The sequence below is a fragment of the Oncorhynchus gorbuscha genome, linkage group LG18 (assembly GCF_021184085.1).
Source record: "Oncorhynchus gorbuscha isolate QuinsamMale2020 ecotype Even-year linkage group LG18, OgorEven_v1.0, whole genome shotgun sequence".
Classification (NCBI taxonomy): Eukaryota; Metazoa; Chordata; class Actinopteri; order Salmoniformes; family Salmonidae; genus Oncorhynchus; species Oncorhynchus gorbuscha.
In genome coordinates this window covers 4,589,508-4,610,180 of record NC_060190.1, presented here as the reverse complement: position 1 = coordinate 4,610,180, position 20,673 = coordinate 4,589,508, and the positions used below count along the sequence as shown (strand labels likewise).

Here is a 20,673-nt window from a genome sequence, read left to right as displayed (position 1 = left end):
CCGCAAATTCGACGACATCCGGTGAAATTGCAGAGCGCCAAATTCAAAATATAAAATCGTAATATTAAAAATTCATGAAAATACAAGTGTCTTACATGGTTCAAAAGCTTAGAATCTTGGTAATCGAACTGCATGGTATTCGATTGTCTGAGGACAGCGCCTCACATTAGCATATTTTCCATATTTCCCAAACCATCACAGGCATCACAAAATATCAAATACAATGAATCACTTACTTTTGCAGATCCTCTGTTTGCAATCCCAAGGGTCCCAGCTACACAATGAATGGTTGTTTTGTTCGATAAAGTCCTTCTTTATATCCTAGAAACGCTGTTTTAGTTGGCTCCATTGAATTCAATAATCCACTCCTTCAACATACATACAAAGGATTCCAAAAGGTTACCAGCAAAGTTAATCCAAATAAGTCAAACAATGTTTTTTATTAATCCTCAGAATGTCTAACATCTAAAAAAAAACGATAATATTTCAGACTGAGATTACTATGTCCAATAGGAAAGTAAAAGAACGAAGAATGCTCTTCTGCTGACAATGCAGTTTTTAAAGAAATGTCCTGATGTTTGCAGAGGTCATATTTGCATTGGCGCTCACCTTGGAAAGACTACAAATACTTCTTCATTTAAAAAACAACAAGCCTAAAGCCTTGTATAAAGACTGTTGATATCTAGTGGAAGCCATTGGAACTGCAACCTGGGAGGCAGAAATTATATATTCCATTAGTTTCTTAAATTGTTATTGCACTCAACAAAAATATTAACGCAACATGCAACAATTTGTACGATTTTACTGAGTTAAAGTTCATATAAAGAAATCAGTCAATTTAAATTAATGAATTAGGCCCTAATCTATAGATTTCACATGACTGGGAATACAGATCTGTTGGTCACAGATACCTTAAAAAAAAAAGGTAGTCAGTATCTGGTGTGACCACCATTTGCCTCGTGCAGTGCGACATCTCCTTCACATAAGACAATAGATTTAATGTATTTTTGTATTGAAGACATGTGTTCTGAAAATTACTAACTGGGACTCAGTGAAACTTCAATTAATAATTATTTATTATCAGCCAGCTGGAGAGGTTCCAACAAGCTTAATGCACCAGAGTAAACATCGATCTGGAGCTCTTTCAGGGTAGTCTTTAGTTCCCTAAAATACTGCTTACACAGACAAGTTATATTTGCATGATTTACATTATTCATAACTAATTCATCATTAACGTTTGGATCCTGCATGTGACTGGAACTGCATGTGACTGGAACTGCATGTGACTGGAACTGCATGTGACTGGAACTGCATGTGACTGGAACTGCATGTGACTGGAACTGCATGTGACTTGAACCGTCTCCGATCTTAACATATAGAACATATTCTGAGCGTTCTGCCAAAAGGTCTGAGGGGGTCATGACCGTCTCCCCTCATATCTCTACCTACAGGAACCAATGACTGTATGAGACAAGTACAATTCAAGACTCTGTCTTCAGACAACATTTCCCCCACACATGAATATACACCTACCATTGTTGAAGCATTATCCTACATTATTTAATGGATAACAGGAGTTAATGAAATAACATACAGCTCTGAAAACCCCCCCCACACACAGGACTCCTACTCCAAGACGCTTGATACATATGGATCCAGAGCTGCATATTAGCAACACAGGTTACCATGGTAATCAGACTTAGAGAATGGGAGATAATAACTCTTTACAAGATGTTTTCTATTTAAACTTTATTTAGGGATCTGGAACCGGTGCCTGACAGGAGGGAGATAAAAGGAAACATGTTTGTGCTGCATTGTGTTTTTTCAGTGACCCTGAATGAGCAAAGCTCTTTCCACATAGACAGGAATAAGGTTTCTCTCCTGTGTGTGAGAGCTGGTGTATAGTCAGGGCGAAATCTAAAGCAAAACTCTTCCCTCACTGATGACAGCTATAAGGCTTCTCTCCTGTGTGTATGCGTTGGTGTGTAATCAGGTCTCCTGATCGACTGAAGCTCTTCCCACACTGATCACAGCTATAAGGTTTCTCTCCTGTGTGTATGCGTTGGTGTGCAGTCAAGTTTCCTGAATAATTGAAGCTCTTCCCACACTGATCACAGCTATAAGGCTTCTCTCCTGTGTGTATGCGTTGGTGTGTGGTCAGCGCTCCTGAATGATTGAAACTCTTCCCACACTGATCACAGCTATAAGGCTTCTCTCCTGTGTGTATGCGTTGGTGTATAATCAGGGATCCTGAGTGATTGAAGGTCTTCCCACACTGATTACAGCTATAAGGCTTCTCTCCTGTGTGTTTGTGTTTAGTCTGGGCTCCTGACTGATTTAAGTATTTCCCACAATCAAAGCAGGTATAAGGCCCCTCCCCTGAATGAATTCTCTGAGATTTTAAGGTATTAGATGCATGCTCTAGAGTGTGAATTTGCACATGAATTTTCAAGTCTTGTTTAGCAAAACTCTTCCCACAGTCAGAGCAGTGGTGAGGTTTCTTCCCTGTACCTCTATGCTGGTGTTTGAGGTGTTCTGATCTGGAGAGACTCTTCTCTTTCTTGTCAGCATCATAATGTTGTTGAGGCTCCCCAGATGATAAGCCCCTCCCACTTAGAGAGCAACGATTAGGGATGTCCCCTGTGAAACAAAGACATTGAATAGTTAGGTTTTGCAAAGATGGGTCCATAAACAGATGGGTCCTTCCATGAAATTAAGGCCTTTTGCTTCCCTTTCATATTTATCCAGTAGAAATTGTACATCAGTATTACATTTTAAACCTGTTATTAAATAATATGAATAAAGACTTGCTAAAGTGACAATTCTGAATTTTGACAAGTCTCTCCATCAACCCTGTGTCACATCAACCCTGTGTCACATCAACCCTGTGTCACTTCTAGAAAGATTTTAACCCAACTAATACAATATTTTCTCCAAGTTTTACCATCGTAGAGTAAAGTGGCGCCGACTGAGATGGCCGCCTCGCTTCGCGTTCCTAGGAAACTATGCAGTTTTTTGTTTTTTTACGTGTTATTTCTTACATTAGTACCCCAGGTCATCTTAGGTTTCATTACATACAGTCGAGAAGAACTACTGAATATAAGATCAGCGTCAACTCACCATCAGTACGACCAAGAATATGTTTTCCGTGACGCGGATCCTGTGTTCTGCCTTACAAACAGGACAACGGAATGGATCGCATGCAGCGACCCAAGGAAACGACTCCGAAAAAGAGGGAAACGAGGCGGTGTTCTGGTCAGACTCCGAAAAAGGGCACATCGCGCACCACTCCCCAGCATTCTTCTTGCCAATGTCCAGTCTCTTGACAACAAGGTTGACGAAATCCGAGTAAGGGTGGCATTCCAGAGGCACATCAGAGACTGCAACGTTCTCTGCTTCACGGAAACATGGCTTACTGGGAAGACGCTATCCGATGCGGTGCAGCCAACGGGTTTCTCCACGCATCGCACCGACAGAAACAAACATCTTTCTGGTAAGAAGAGTGGCGCGGGCATATGCCTCATGACTAACGAGACATGGTGTGTTGAAGGAAACATACAGGAACTCAAATCCTTCTGTTCACCTGATTTAGAATTCCTCACAATCAAATGTAGACCGCATTATCTTCCAAGAGAATTCTCTTCGATTATAATCACAGCCGTATATATCCCCCCCAAGCAGACACATCGAGGGCTCTGAACGAACTTTATTTAACTCTTTGCAAACTGGAAACCATTTATCCGGAGGCTGCATTCATTGTAGCTGGGGATTTTAACAAAGCTAATCTGAAAACAAGACTCCCTAAATTTTATCAGCATATCGATTGCGCAACCAGGGGTGGTAAAACCTTGGATCATTGTTACTCTAACTTCCGCGACGCATATAAGGCCCTGCCCCGCCCCCCTTTCGGAAAAGCTGACCACGACTCCATTTTGCTGATCCCTGCCTACAGGCAGAAACTAAAACAAGAGGCTCCCACGCTGAGGTCTGTCCATCGCTGGTCCGACCAAGCTGACTCTACACTCCAAGACTGCTTCCATCACGTGGACTGGGACATGTTTCGTATTGCGTCAGATGGAAATATTGACGAATACGCTGATTCGGTGTGCGAGTTCATTAGAAGGTGCGTCGAAGATGTCGTTCCCATAGCAACGATAAAAACATTCCCAAACCAGAAACCGTGGATTGATTGCAGCATTCGCGTGAAACTGAAAGCGCGAACCACTGCTTTTAATCAGGGCAAGGTGTCTGGTAACATGTCTGAATATAAACAATGCAGCTATTCCCTCCGCAAGGCTATTAAACAAGCTAAGCGTCAGTACAGAGACAAAGTGGAATCTCAATTCAATGGCTCAGACACAAGAGGCATGTGGCAGGGTCTACAGTCAATCACGGACTACAAGAAGAAACCCAGCCCAGTCACGGACCAGGATGTCTTGCTCCCAGGCAGACTAAATAACTTTTTTGCCCGCTTTGAGGACAATACAGTGCCACTGACACGGCCTGCAACGAAAAGATGCGGTCTCTCCTTCACTGCAGCCGAGGTGAGTAAGACATTTAAACGTGTTAACCCTCGCAAGGCTGCAGGCCCAGACGGCATCCCCAGCCGCGCACTCAGAGCATGCGCAGACCAGCTGGCCGGTGTGTTTACGGACATATTCAATCAATCCCTATACCAGTCTGCTGTTCCCACATGCTTCAAGAGGGCCACCATTGTTCCTGTTCCCAAGAAAGCTAAGGTAACTGAGCTAAACGACTACCGCCCTGTAGCACTCACTTCCGTCATCATGAAGTGCTTTGAGAGATTAGTCAAGGACCATATCACCTCCACCCTACCTGACACCCTAGACCCACTCCAATTTGCTTACCGCCCAAATAGGTCCACAGACGATGCAATCTCAACCACACTGCACACTGCCCTAACCCACCTGGACAAGAGGAATACCTATGTGAGAATGCTGTTCATCGACTACAGCTCGGCATTCAACACCATAGTACCCTCCAAGCTCGTCATCAAGCTCGAGACCCTGGGTCTCGACCCCGCCCTGTGCAACTGGGTACTGGACTTCCTGACGGGCCGCCCCCAGGTGGTGAGGGTAGGCAACAACATCTCCTCCCCGCTGATCCTCAACACGGGGGCCCCACAAGGGTGCGTTCTGAGCCCTCTCCTGTACTCCCTGTTCACCCACGACTGCGTGGCCACGCACGCCTCCAACTCAATCATCAAGTTTGCGGACGACACAACAGTGGTAGGCTTGATTACCAACAACGACGAGACGGCCTACAGGGAGGAGGTGAGGGCCCTCGGAGTGTGGTGTCAGGAAAATAACCTCACACTCAACGTCAACAAAACTAAGGAATACCTAGGATAGGTTAAGTAATCCCTCTCACCCCACCCCCCCTAAGTTTTAGATGCACTATTGTTAAGTGACTGTCCCACTGGATGTCATAAGGTGAATGCACCAATTTGTAAGTCGCTCTGGATAAGAGCGTCTGCTAAATGACTTAAATGTAATGTAAATGTAAATTGTGGACTTCAGGAAACAGCAGAGGGAACACCCCCTATCCACATCGATGGAACAGTAGTGGAGAGGGTAGCAAGTTTTAAGTTCCTCGGCATACACATCACAGACAAACTGAATTGGTCCACTCACACTGACAGCGCCGTGAAGAAGGCGCAGCAGCGCCTCTTCAACTTCAGGAGGCTGAAGAAATTCGGCTTGTCACCAAAAGCACTCACAAACTTCTACAGATGCACAATCGAGAGCATCCTGGCGGGCTGTATCACCGCCTGGTACGGCAACTGCTCCGCCCTCAACCGTAAGGCTCTCCAGAGGGTAGTGAGGTCTGCACAACGCATCACCGGGGAAAACTACCTGGCCTCCAGGACACCTACACCACCCGATGTTACAGGAAGGCCATAAAGATCATCAAGGACATCAACCACCCGAACCACTGCCTGTTCACCCCGCTATCATCCAGAAGGCGAGGTCAGTACAGGTGCATCAAAGCTGGGACCGAGAGACTGAAAAACAGCTTCTATCTCAAGGCCATCAGACTGTTAAACAGCCACCACTAACATTGAGTGGCTGCTGCCAACACACTGTCATTGACACTGACCCAACTCCAGCCACTTTAATAATGGGAATTGATGGGAAATGATGTAAATATATCACTAGCCACTTTAAACAATGCTACCTTATATAATGTTACTTACCCTACATTATTCATCTCATATGCATACGTATATACTGTACTCTACATCATCGACTGCATCCTTATGTAATACATGTATCACTAGCCACTTTAACTATGCCACTTTGTTTACTTTGTCTACATACTCATCTCATATGTATATACTGTACTCGATACCATCTACTGTATGCTGCTCTGTACCATCACTCATTCATATATCCTTATGTACATATTCCTTATCCCCTTACACTGTGTATAAGACAGTAGATTTGGAATTGTTAGTTAGATTACTTGTTGGTTATCACTGCATTGTCGGAACTAGAAGCACAAGCATTTCGCTACACTCGCATTAACATCTGCTAACCATGTGTTTGTGACAAATAAAATTTGATTTGATTTGAGTTACAAGTGCAGAATAATACGATTAATGTGAAGTCAATTAGTACAAGAGTTTGATTTAAATGTTGACATGCTTTGAATGAACAATTTCCCTAATAATCCTGTTTACATGGACACACCTGAAATCAGGCTACCTGACGGGACTTCGATAAACGCTGAAAATTGTCAATCAAAATAAACGCTCTTCCACAACGACTGTTATTTCTTTTAAGCAGTATAATGTTTGTATGTGAAAACTCTTTCTAAGATGAGTACTTGGTTGTTTTTCCTGAACTCACTGAACTCAGTCAAAAGAAGTTAGCTGGCGCTGCTTGTGTTAGCACATACTCAGATTAAATACACCTCTATAACTCTGATTAAAGTGTTTACATGTCCTAATCATTCTAAAGATTGTTCAGAAAACCAGGTGTTTTTAAAGGCGTATCCTTACTTCAGTTATGACCTCACACCAATTAAGATCAGCAGAGTAAGATGTTTACATGACTAATGCCATAATCCGTTTAATAGGAAATGATGAGTGTGCATCTAAAGCCCTAGTTATTTGGTTACTTTAACAGTCCTTTCTGAACATGATTTATTTCTAGTGATTAGTGATTCATTTACGTCTGTCCCTCATTTTAAGGTCTACCCTGTTTGGGGCGGCAGGTAACCTAGTGGTTAGAGCGTTGGGCCAGTAACCAAAAGGTTCCTAGCTCTAATCCCCGAGCTGACAAGGTAAACATCTGTCGTCTGACCCTGAACAAGGCAGTTAACACACTGTTCCTAAGCCATCATTGTAAATAGGTATTTGTTCTGAACTGACTTGTCTAGTTAAATAAAGATTAAATACATGAACTGAACTCTTGTTTTAATATGATGAAACTGTTCCTTGATTATTTTTTTGAAAAAGAAACATTGAACATCTAATAGTCAAATCAGAGTAAAAGCAGGTGAGCTGGTTCTACTGTTTTTATCAATTTACTGCTGTTTTGTGGTGGAGAACTGAGGAAGTCAACCCTTTTACCCAGACATAGACATGTTACAAATATTTTAACAATAACTTTGTGAAAATTGCATTCAATTGCTACTCGTTGTTGCACAATACTATCTTCCATTCCCGTCACCAGAGGATTCATGGCTGATTTAAAGGACTAATATTACAATGTAAAATAGTGGTTTTGTTGTTTTTAGTTGTCCCCCATTACAGTCAACCGTGTTACTTTATTTGGCACATTGGCACTTACTATAGTATTTATATTTCATTAAACCTCTTGAGATGGGAAACGTGTTTTTTCTTTAGTTGAACACGTGCTCTTTATGACAGAATGTTAAAATGATGTGAAATCAAACTTTTTTTAAACCAAGTTACACTTCTTAAAATTGGGTGGAACGACCAGATATTTTCATCAATATATAATTAATCAATGATTTGTTACAGAAGCAGACTGTAGTCTCATCCACACACCATGGTTCTTAATGAATGAAATCACATCTCCATGTTCCTGTTCTAGTCTCTCAGTTCCACTCTGCCCCGGTGTTTTCCTGCAGTCCACCAGACCCAGCAGTAAAGTACAGGGAGGCGATCGACCTGGGGACTCCTGGAGGGTGGAGGGGGACGGGCTAGCTTTATCCTGTTGGACACAATAAGTATTCTACATAGATTAAAATGAAACTAAATATTTGATTAATTTAGTCTACACCTCTAATTGATTTGGGTGTATCCCTAGAATATCTAATTTTTCCTGAAATGTTCAACCGTTCACTGCAACAAACAAACTAATAGCATTGGGTTACTGGAGGCTTGGGACAGTCAGAGTTTCCACCATATTTCTTATACCAGTCTCTTTAGGGGTCTCATTTTAAGTAATCATGTAGATTTTAACACATTTAAACCAATCAATTGCTGGTCTGCTTAACATACAAGTGTTTAATGCATTCCTAAGGGTCAAGCACAAGTGCCATCTAATAAAACAATTATGTAAGATGTTGTAATGACTGGACTTGCTCACCGGGTGGCAGCACTGGGGCAGTTGAATTTCACAGCATCATACTGGACATCCTCATCCTCTTTCTGGGGATGAGGAGGTTGGACAGTGGAGTACAGAGGCACTTCCTGGTTATTGGAGGAAGAGAGGTGGGCATTGGTGTAGTCAGCATCACCCTGTTAGTCTGTGCCGCGGTAGTGGCCATGGCCATGCCTGAGACGTTGTCATAAACTGGACTGAGTCTCCCTGGAGGAGAAAAGAGACAATATAAGCATTCCTTGGGAATATTCCATTGGTTCCACTGTGCCAGGCAAGATTAATCGAGCACCGTTAAAAGATCTGAAAGGAAACAAATACTTTTTGACCTCATCTCACCTGTCCATTCCCTGCCGACTTTAATGTTTTTTTACACAAGTGAATGAATAAATCAATAATTGAACAACAATCACGTTAATAACAACTCAAAATGATAAAGTAAAATATACTTCTTAGAAAGATGCTCAACTGAACCACATGAAGCCGGAGAGACAGAGGATGAGAACCACAACTACAATTCCTATAGCTGCATTCTTCTGTATGTCCCATCAGCTGCAGTAAAACCTGGTAAAGGGTTTTACAATAAATATGTCTAGATCTTTTTGGGGCAAAGTTATTCTAGAGGAGGCCTCTGGTCCATAGTGAGAAGCAGATGTTGTTGAGCAGATAATGGATTTAATATATTGATCTATTGAATACATGAACACACCTTGTATTGTTGAAACATTTTTCTACATTACACAAATATCTAATGGATAATAGGAGTTAATTAAATAAGATACAGCTCTGAACACCCCACCCACACCAACATCCCCCTCTATACACAAACTGTTCACTATGACATTTTCCATTTAGATGACAAGTTTACAGTGTTGTAAAGTACTTAAGTAAAAATACTTGAAAGTACTACTTAAGGAGGTTTTTGGGGTATCTGTACTTCACTATTTATATTTTTGTCAACTTTGACTTCTTACTCCATATATTTTCCCTGACACCCAAAAGTACTTGTTACATTTTGACAGGAAAATGGTCCAATTCACACACTTATCAAGATAACATCCCTGGTCCTCCCTACTGCCTCTGATCTGGCAGACTCACTAAACACAAATGCTTCATTTGTAAATTATATCTGAGTGTTGGAGTGTGCCCCTGGCTATCCATCAATAAACATAACAAAAATAATTGTCCACATTTCTCTCCAGTGTGTGTGAGTAAGAATTGAGTTTAATAATCATACGGAGTAGAACATCGTTAGACAGTCGCAAATATTTCTACCTTTTAAGAGAACCTGGGCTGGCAGATAGGATTTAGTTCATCGATTCCTTTTGCTGGCCCACATGCCATTACAGTAGGTGGGTAATGCACCATAACGTTGGATGCCAACCGCTGATAAACTTCACAGAATATTATCTATTTTCATTGTTAGGGTGGCAACTTGAGTTTAAAATATATATTTTTATTTAACTAGGCAAGTCAGTTAAGAACAAATTATTATTTACAATGACAGCCTATCCCGGCCAAACCCTCCACAATCCCGGACAACGCTGGGCCAATTGTGCGCCGCCCCATGGGATTCCCTCTCACGGTCGGTTGTGATACAGCCCAGGATGGAATCAGGGTATGTAGTGGAGCCTTTAGCACTGAGATTCAGTGCCTTAGACCGCTGAGCCACTCGGATGCTCCTGAGTATCTGGTCATATAATGAATCATCGGACTTTCAAATCAGTGGAGGTGATTGTGCACACTTTAGGGGATACGTAATACGACACATTTCTAAACATGAATGGGAACCATGCTGAAGGAAAAGAAAAAGACCAACAACCTTTACAGTAATATTTTTGTTGTCCAAGCTATTGTTTTTTCAGTGTTCATTCCTAAAACAAGAAATATGTCAACTACAGTACAGTTACTTTGTTGTCACAGTGTTCAAATAAGGATTAGAGGGTTGCTGAGAGAGAATTCCAGTCTCAAGGCTGCAAGTGATGCACCCCTAGACCAGAGCAATCAAACATATATTTAAATATACAAGCTCAATTAAGTTATGACAACATAAAATCTCACATCTCATGTAGGATAATCTTACATCAGAAAGTTTTTGGATAAGATTTGACCTGATCTATAAAAGTTGAGTAAAGCCAATAAAACACTCAACAACAATCCTTTCACTAAGAATCATGTTGTCTGCTATCGTCTACTTTTACCTGACAACAACTTGGAACAGAGTTCTATTTGAGTCCAGATGTTCTCAAGGCTGTTGTTGCATCTCCCTCCCTGCAGCCTAGAAACATAAAAGAGACAACAAACACACTTTATAACTGGTGAAAAACTACACCTGATACATCCATTAAGCAGGAAAAGTCTCTATTATAACAGATGTGTAGCACTGTAAGACACGTGTTTCTCTGTTGTTTTAAACCTGTTTTATTCTCAGGACCAGGACTATAACACTGAGTATTGGGACCCAGGCCAACAACATATCCTGGTCTCTATTCTCAGGACCAGGACTATAACACTGAGTATTGGGACCCAGGACAACAACATATCCTGGTCTCTATTCTCAGGACCAGGACTATAACACTGAGTATTGGGACCCAGGACAACAACATATCCTGGTCTCTATTCTCAGGACCAGGACTATAACACTGAGTATTGGGACCCAGGACAACAACATATCCTGGTCTCTATTCTCAGGACAGTTTTGATACTTATGACAATGTGAACATCAGCATGTCTTTGTTTATGAAAAAGTCATATACGGACTATAACACTGAGTATTGGGTCCCAGGACAACAACATATCCTGGTCTCTATTCTCAGGACCAGGACTATAACACTGAGTATTGGGACCCAGGACAACAACATATCCTGGTCTCTATTCTCAGGACCAGGACTATAACACTGAGCATTGAGACCCAGGACAACAACATATCCTGGTCTCTATTCTCAGGACCAGGACTACAACACTGAGTATTGGGACCCAGGACAACAACATATCCTGGTCTCTATTCTCAGGACTATAACACTGAGTATTGGGACCCAGGCCTACAACATATCCTGGTCTCTATTCTCAGGACTATAACACTGAGTATTGGGGCCCAGGCCAACAACAATCTGTAGATTTGAGTTTAGCCGTATATAGGACAACTGCTGGGACTGCCCCAGCAGAGCTCTCGATCGATGTGTACTATGGTGCATTGAGTTGGTTGGTCTCCAGTTAACTGTCAATAAACAATGATTCATTTAAGTTTGACTTCCAGTGAACCCTGTGTAGAATTTCCACAACAATATTATCAAGTGTATTTCCAGAGTGAAGAGAGAGAGGTTTGGTAGCAGAACTTACTGGCTGTGAGAAAACAGAAGAGTGTGAGGTCTGTGGTTGACATGACCTACAGGTACCGATGGGCAGAGCTGACTTCCTGCCCCCATGACGCCTCATCCTAACAACCAAATGTGTGAACATCTTTCTGGAGCATACTTAAAATACAACAAGGAAACTTGAAAGATATCACTATTAAAATCCTTTAAAATAAATACAACATAATTAGACCACACTAATAGTCCTATGTCTTCTGTACTTCCATATGTCCCATCAGCTACACTACTGCATCTTGCCTATGCCGCTCTGTACCATCACTCATTCATATCATTCATATCTTTATGCACATATTCTTTATCCCTTTACACTTGTGTGTATAAGGTAGTAGTTTTGGAAGCTAGAATAGCTAGATTACTCGTTGGTTATTACTGCATTGTCATATTGTAGAGTCACTGTGACTTCAGTTCAATAAAGGAACATAAAGTGTTTTTACTAGAAGCACAAGCATTTCGCTACACTCGCATTAACATCTGCTAACCATGTGTATGTGACAAATACATTTGATTTGACCTGGTGAAGGGTTTTACAATAAATATATGAACATCTTTTAGGAGCAAACTAATTCTACAGGAGTCCTATGCTCCTTATACATTTTTATTATTATAGATAATAATAATATAGATCCTCCTCTCTTCTCCAGACCATTTCCGGAGACCTTCTCCCTTACCTCACCTCGCTCATCAACTTATCCCTGACCCCTGGCTACGTCCCTTCCGTCTTCAAGAGAGCGAGAGTTGCACCCCTTCTGAAAAAACCTACACTCGATCCCTCCGATGTCATCAACTACAGACCAGTATCCCTTCTTTCTTTTCTCTCCAAAACTCTTGAACGTGCCGTCCTTGGTCAGCTTTCCCGCTATCTCTCTCAGAATGACCTTCTTGATCCAAATCAGTCAGGTTTCAAGACTAGTCATTCAACTGAGACTGTTCTTCTCTGTATCACGGAGGCGCTCCGCACCGCTAAAGCTAACTCTCTCTCCTCTGCTCTCATCCTTCTAGACCTATCGGCTGCCTTCGATACTGTGAACCATCAGATCCTCCTCTCCACCCTCTCCGAGTTGGGCATCTCCGGCGCGGCCCACGCTTGGATTGCGTCCTACCTGACAGGTCGCTCCTACCAGGTGGCGTGGCGAGAATCTGTCTCCTCACCACGCGCTCTCACCACTGGTGTCCCCCAGGGCTCTGTTCTAGGCCCTCTCCTATTCTCGCTATACACCAAGTCACTTGGCTCTGTCATAACCTCACATGGTCTCTCCTATCATTGCTATGCAGACGACACACAATTAATCTTCTCCTTTCCCCCTTCTGATGACCAGGTGGCGAATCGCATCTCTGCATGTCTGGCAGACATATCAGTGTGGATGACGGATCACCACCTCAAGCTGAACTTCGGCAAGACGGAGCTGCTCTTCCTCCCGGGGAAGGACTGCCCGTTCCATGATCTCGCCATCACGGTTGACAACTCCATTGTGTCCTCCTCCCAGAGCGCTAAGAACCTTGGCGTGATCCTGGACAACACCCTGTCGTTCTCAACTAACATCAAGGCGGTGGCCCGTTCCTGTAGGTTCATGCTCTACAACATCCGCAGAGTACGACCCTGCCTCACACAGGAAGCGGCGCAGGTCCTAATCCAGGCACTTGTCATCTCCCGTCTGGATTATTGCAACTCGCTGTTGGCTGGGCTCCCTGCCTGTGCCATTAAACCCCTACAACTCATCCAGAACGCTGCAGCCCGTCTAGTGTTCAACCTTCCCAAGTTCTCTCACGTCACCCCGCTCCTCCGCTCTCTCCACTGGCTTCCAGTTGAAGCTCGCATCCGCTACAAGACCATGGTGCTTGCCTACGGAGCTGTGAGGGGAACGGCACCTCAGTACCTCCAGGCTCTGATCAGGCCCTACACCCAAATAAGGGCACTGCGTTCATCCACCTCTGGCCTGCTCGCCTCCCTACCACTGAGGAAGTACAGTTCCCGCTCAGCCCAGTCAAAACTGTTCGCTGCTCTGGCTCCCCAATGGTGGAACAAACTCCCTCACGACGCCAGGACAGCGGAGTCAATCACCACCTTCCGGAGACACCTGAAACCCCACCTCTTTAAGGAATACCTAGGATAGGATAAAGTAATCCTTCTCACCCCCCTTAAAATATTTAGATGCACTATTGTAAAGTGGCTGTTCCACTGGATGTCATAAGGTGAATGCACCAATTTGTAAGTCGCTCTGGGATAAGAGCGTCTGCTAAATGACTTAAATGTAATGTAAATGTAGATAATAAAAACATAAAATGAATGTGATAATAGATGTTGAGCAGATAATGGATGTAATTTATTGATCTTTTGAATACATACCTAGTATTGTTGAAACATTCTACATTACACAATTATTTAATGGATAATAGGAATTAATTAAATAAGATACAGCTCTGAACCCCCACCCCACCACACACCACTCCTACTCCAAGACGCTTGATACATATGGATCCAGAGCTGCATATTATCTACACATGTTACCATGGTAATAAGACTTAGTAAACTGTTAGCGAATGGGAGATGGATGACTCTTTACAAGATGTTTTCTATTGTAACTTTATTTAGAGATCTGTAACCGGTGCTGTAGGATGGAGATGCTTTCTGGTGTTGTTTCAGTGACCCTGAACGAGCAAAGCTCTTTCCACATAGACAAGAGTAAGGTTTCTCTCCAGTGTGTGTGAGCTGGTGTCTAGTCAGGGCTCCTGAATGATTGAAGCTCTTCCCACACTGATCACAGCTATAAGGCTTCTCTCCTGTGTGTATGCGTTGGTGTGTAGTCAGGGCTCCTGAACGATTGAAGCTCTTCCCACACTGATCACAGCTATAAGGCTTCTCTCCTGTGTGTATGCGTTGGTGTGCAGTCAGAGTGGAATATTGAGCAAAACTCTTCCCGCATTGATCACAGCTATAAGGCTTCTCTCCTGTGTGTATGCGTTGGTGTGTAGTCAGGGCTCCTGAACGATTGAAGCTCTTCCCACACTGATCACAGCTATAAGGCTTCTCTCCTGTGTGTATGCGCTGGTGTCTAGTCAGGTCTTCGGACAGAGCAAAGCTCTTCCAACACTGATCACAGCTATAAGGCTTCTCTCCTGTGTGTATGCATTGGTGTCTAGTCAGTTCTCCTGATTGATTGAAACTCTTCCCACACTGATCACAGCTATAAGGCTTCTCTCCTGTGTGTATGCGCTGGTGTCTAGTCAGGTTCCCGGATAGAGCAAAGCTCTTCCCACAGTGATCACAGCTATAAGGCTTCTCTCTTGTGTGTACACGCTGGTGCGTAGTCAGGTTTCCTGATTGGTTGAAGCTTTTCCCACACTGATCGCAGCTATAAGGCTTCTCTCCTGTGTGTACACGCTGGTGCGTACTCAGGTTTCCGGATAGAGCAAAGCTCTTCCCACACTGAACACAGCTATAAGGCTTCTCTCCTGTGTGTATGCGTTGGTGTGTAGTCAGGGCTCCTGATTGACTGAAGCTCTTCCCACAATCAAAGCAGGGGTAAGGCCTCTCCCCTGTATGAATTCTCTGAGATTGTAAGGTTTTAGATGCAGCAAAACTCTTCCCACACTGAGAGCAGCGGTACATTTTCCTCACAGTGTGAATCTGCTTGTAAATGACCAATTCCCTCTGTTTAGCAGAACTCTTCCCACAGTCAAAGCAGCAGTGGTGAGGTTTCTTCCCTGTAAGTCTCTGATGGTGTTTCTTGAGGTGTTCTGATCTGGAGAGACTCTTCTCTTTGTCAGCATCATGACGTTGTCGAGGCTCCGCAGATGATAAGCCCCTCCCACTGAGAGAGCAACGGTTAGGGCCGTCCCCTGTGAAACAAAGATATTGAATAGCATGGCCATCTGAAATCAGGCTACCTGATGGGACTTTGATAAATGCTGAAAATTGCCAATCTAAATAAATGTACTACCACAGCAAAAAGGTTAGTTTTGAGAAGCATGAAGGAAACTTGCGCTGCTCGTGCTAGAACATATGCAGAATAAATATGCCTCTATGAATCTGATGAAGGCCTTTACGTGTCTTAATCATTTGAAATATTGCTCAGAAAAACAGGTGTTTTTAACAGCGTTACTTCGATTGTCAACTTAAGCTGTTTTGTGGTGGAATGTGCATGTCAACCCATTTACCCATACATAGACATGCTAGTAATCTTTGAACAATTCCATTTTCTGGATTGCATTAAATTGACACTAACTGTTGCAAAAAACAAGCTTCCATTCCCTGTCACAAGTGAATTGATGGCTGATTTAAGACTTTTACAGTCAACCCTGTTACTTTATTTGGTACATAGGCACTTAGTATAGTTATATTTTTATTCAATATCTTGAGATGGGAAAACATGTTTTCATGAAATTGAACATGTCTTTATGACAATGTTAAATATATATAGATATATTTCACCTAATTTTAAGTTACTTTTAAAAATGGGTGGAACTACCCATATATTTTTATCAATATAATCATTAGTCAATTAATGACTAAAGTTTATAAAATGGCAGAATTCAGATATGATATCTTTGTTTAAGCTCTATCTACTGAGTTTTGGAACTACGGTGTGCGACATGGTTCAATGTTCCAATATATCAGCACAATCTACTTTTTTGATTTTTCAAATCGCCGCCGTATTGAAGCAAAAATTGGAATCATGTTTAATGCGCTAATGACCATACAAAAAAAACAGTAAAAAAGAGCAATGTGGAATACAGTGAACTCAACAAAAGGAGTAATTTGTGGTAAGTAATGGGGGCCGCCATCTTTATGCACATTCGCTATTGTTTCAGGAGCAGATTGTAGTCTAATCTACACACCATGGTTCTTACTTAATGAAATCAATTCTCCATCTTCCTTCTTTTCTCCTGTCTCAGTTCCACTCTGCCCCGGTGTTTTCCTGCAGTCGACCAGGCCCCGCAGTAAAGCGGAACTGGGAGGCGTTTGACACGGGGACTCCGGGAGGGTGCAGGGGAACGGGCTAGCGTTGTCCTGTTGGCCGCAAGAAGTATTAAAAGAGGTGTATAATTAAACCAAATATTGTATTAATTTAGTCTAAACCTCTGATTGATTTGAGTGCATCCCTTAAATCTGATTGACATATTCAATCTTTCACTACAACCCACAAATCTAAGAGCATTAGATTGGTGGAAGCTTGGGCTAGTTTCCACCATATATCTCATACCAGTCATTTCCTTTCAAACAGCAATTTAGAGGCGAAGCCCAGAATCTGGCTTCTGACTTATTTGATCGAATATACATTTCGTAACGAGTAGGTTGTTAGGAGTGTATTGATAAAAGTAGAACACTTTAAATGAGAGTAGTGCCTGGTCGTCACTAGTCATAAACCACGCCCATTACTACAATGGATCTTATTAACATTTTATTTGAACCCTAACCATACTACTTTTTTTTATTTAACTAGGCATGTCAGTTAAGAACAAATTCTTATTTACAATGACGGCCTACACTGGCCATACCGGGATGACGCTGGGGCAATTGTGCGCCGCCCAGTGGGATTCGAACCAGGGTGCCTGTAGTGACGCCTCTAGCATTGACACGCAGTGACTTAGACTGCGCCACTTCCAACTTTATGCTTAACCCTAAATGAATAAATAAACACGATATAGACATTTGACTTTGTGGCCGTGGTAACTAATGGAAACACGCACATCTGCCCTCATGGCATATTATGGTCCCACGTGATCTTGACTCTTCACGATTGCCTTACATTTTATTTTCTTTGTTAGAGCGGCCACTTGAGCATCTGGTCAAATAATGGATAATGTGTTCGAAATCAGTAGAAATAATGTTAACATGTGCACACTTTGTGGAAGGAGAGATAATTAGGTTATAGCCACAGATTCCTCAACAGGCTACTTTGTTGAAGTAAAAAAAAAATCCCAACAAGTTTTACTGTCTTGTATTTTATTTTGTAACGACATTTAACCGAAAACAGGAATGTAGAGGTGCAAAGATGATAACTAGGCCTAGACATTTTATACAGCACAGCAGGCATATACTGTTAAAACCAGACTCACCCGATTCATTGTGGAAGCTATTGTTTCTTTGTAAGACATGAAATGTGGTCGGCTACAACAGAACAGTTAGGCTACTTTGTTGTCTTCTTCTTTAAGGTTTAATGTCAGACTACACCTATTGGCGCATTACCGCCACCTACTGGACGGGTAGTGAACGGGGGGAAAAAGTCCATTGTGGGAAATGAATGCGGGAGGGGGGGATACAGTACCACCATCATCATCATATACAATAACAAAAATGTTGTTAATCCCCAAATACCCGCAGGGGCGATGAGGGAGCGGCGCCATGTGAGGATGTACTTTTCTGAGCTCCTCAACAGAACATTTAAATATTTGTGCAGATTGTATTTCGGGGCTCCCGAGTGGCGCAGCGGTCTAAGGTACTACATCTCAGTGCTAGAGGCGTTACTACGGACCCAGGTTTGATTCCAGGCTGTAGCTCAACTGGCCGTGTATAGGAGTCCCAAAGGGTGGAGCACAATTGGCCCAGAGTCGTCCAGGATCATTGTCAGTTAATAACAAATTCTTATTTAGTTGCCTAGTAAAATCAAATACAATTTTAATTTGGATCAAAATACCCCTCTACAACCTGAGACTCCATTTTAAGGCTTAATGTCATGTTTTTGTCGAAGATGTCAGGCGCCAAATGCAAGAATCAGCCTAGGGCTAATTCTAACAGACCAGCTAGCCTAGCCAAGGACCATGAATCTACACCAACAACTGAACAATGCACAGCCGAGGCGACTGGACAAGAAGCTGTTCTACAGGCATTAACTGAAATGAAGCAGGAATTAATTGACAAAATGGATGGATATACAGTCGGCAGAGCTACGAAACTAGGTTAGCCAGCTGAGAGAGGAGCTGAAAACTGCCACTAAACAGACTAGATCCAACCACAAGGCACTGGACATCCGCATGACCAGCCTGGAGACCACGGCTAATGTCTACTCTGGGTTGATCACCACCGCATGACCAGCCTGGAGACCACGGCTAATGGCTACTCTGGGTTGATCACCACCGCATGACCAGCCTGGAGACCACGGCTAATGGCTACTCGGCCGGCCAGGTGGACTGGGGACAGCAAGGAGTCATCATGTCAGGTAGTCCTGAGGCATGGTCCTAGGGCTCAGGTCCTCCGAGAGAGAGAAAGAAAGAGAATTAGAGAGAGCACACTTAAATTCACACAGGACACCAAATATGACAGGAGAAGGACTCCAGATATAACAAACTGAACCTAGCCCCCCGACACATAAACTACTGCAGCATAAATACTGGAGGCTGAGACAGGAGGGGTCAGGAGACACTGTGGCCCCATCCGAGGACACCCCCGGACAGGGCCAAACAGGAAGGATATAGTATCATTTATTTAGTTGATGAATACAATTGTAAATGGGGATGGGTAGGCTACTTCATTCAGTGAATACTGAATATATTGCTATCTCTGGGAGTATGTTACTGACGGCTTTCCAGCTGTTGAACTTTGGCAATGTCAAACTAATTTCTAAATCTTTTAGTCAAGATGTGTTGAGCCAGAGCAAGCTTCAGCAGCTTCACTGCAGGTGCTCAACCCACCACCCTCACTGTTCTCCCTCCCTCCATTGTTATCCACATCGGCACCAACAATGTTAGGATGAAACAGTCAGAGATCGCCAAGCGCAACATAGATTCAGCGTGTAAATCAGCTAGAAAGATGTGTCTGCATTTAGTAATTGTCTCTGGCCCCCTCCCAGTGAGGGGGAGTGATGAGCTCTACAGCAGAGTCTCACAACTCAATCGCTGGTTGAAAACTGTTTTCTGCCCCTCCCAAAAGATAGAATTTGTAGATAATTTGCCCTCTTTCTGGAACTCACCCACAAACAGGACCAAGCCTGGCCTGTTGAGGAGTAATGGACTCCATCCTAGCTGGAGGGGTGCTCTCATCTTTTCTACGAACATAGACAGGGCTCTAACTCCTCTAGCTCCGCAATGAAATGGGGTACAGGCCAGGCAGCAGGCTTTTAGCCAGCCTGCCAGCTTAGTGAAGTCTGCCACTAGCACAGTCAGTGTAGTCAGCTCAGCTATCCCCATTGAGACCGTGTCTGTGCCTCAACCTAGGTTGGGCAAAACTAAACATGGCGGTGTTCGCCTTATCAATCTCACTAGAAAAGACCTCCTCCATTCCTGCCATTATTGAAAGAGATCGTAATACCTCACATCTCAAAATAGGGCTACTTAATGTTAGATCCCTCAATTCCAACACAGTTATAGTCAATTAACTAATCACTGATCATAATCTTGACGTGATTGACCTGACTGAAACATGGCTTAAGCCTGAGGACTTTACTGTGTTAAATGAGGCCTCACCTCCTGGTTACACTAGTGACCATATCCCCCCGCGCATCCCGCAAAGGTGGAGGGGTATTGCAAACATTTACGATAGCAAATGTCAATTTACAACAAAAAAAACAACGTTTGTCTTTTGAGCTTTGCAGCCTACTCAATCATGTATTATAGCTACTGTTTACCGGCCTCCTGGGCCATGTATAGCGTTCCTCACTGAGTTCCTATCTGACCTTGTAGTCATAGCAGATAATATTCTAATTTTTGGTGACTTTAATATTCACATGGAAAAGTCCACAGACCCACTCCAAAAGGCTTTCGGAGCCATC

At 43.0% G+C, this 20,673-nt stretch overlaps 1 protein-coding gene across 3 annotated transcripts; it reads right to left on the bottom strand.

The window, feature by feature from the left end:
* Positions 1-906: 906 nt before the first annotated feature.
* Positions 907-18,115, bottom strand: LOC124002728 (zinc finger protein 501-like). 3 transcript variants are annotated; one of them, XM_046310434.1, is made up of 3 exons: positions 18,026-18,115; positions 16,817-16,976; positions 907-2,640 (listed from the first exon to the last, which is right to left on the bottom strand). In XM_046310434.1, exons 1-3 carry the CDS (start codon positions 18,062-18,064, stop codon positions 1,937-1,939), a joined length of 903 nt encoding a protein of 300 aa, XP_046166390.1. In that variant the 5' UTR covers positions 18,065-18,115; the 3' UTR covers positions 907-1,936. The 3 variants fall into 3 exon arrangements, with proteins under 3 accessions (XP_046166390.1, XP_046166388.1, XP_046166389.1); XM_046310432.1 differs by lacking the exon at positions 907-2,640 and adding an exon at positions 14,409-15,805 and having other exon boundaries at positions 16,805-16,976; XM_046310433.1 differs by lacking the exon at positions 907-2,640 and adding an exon at positions 14,409-15,805.
* Positions 18,116-20,673: the final 2,558 nt, after the last annotated feature.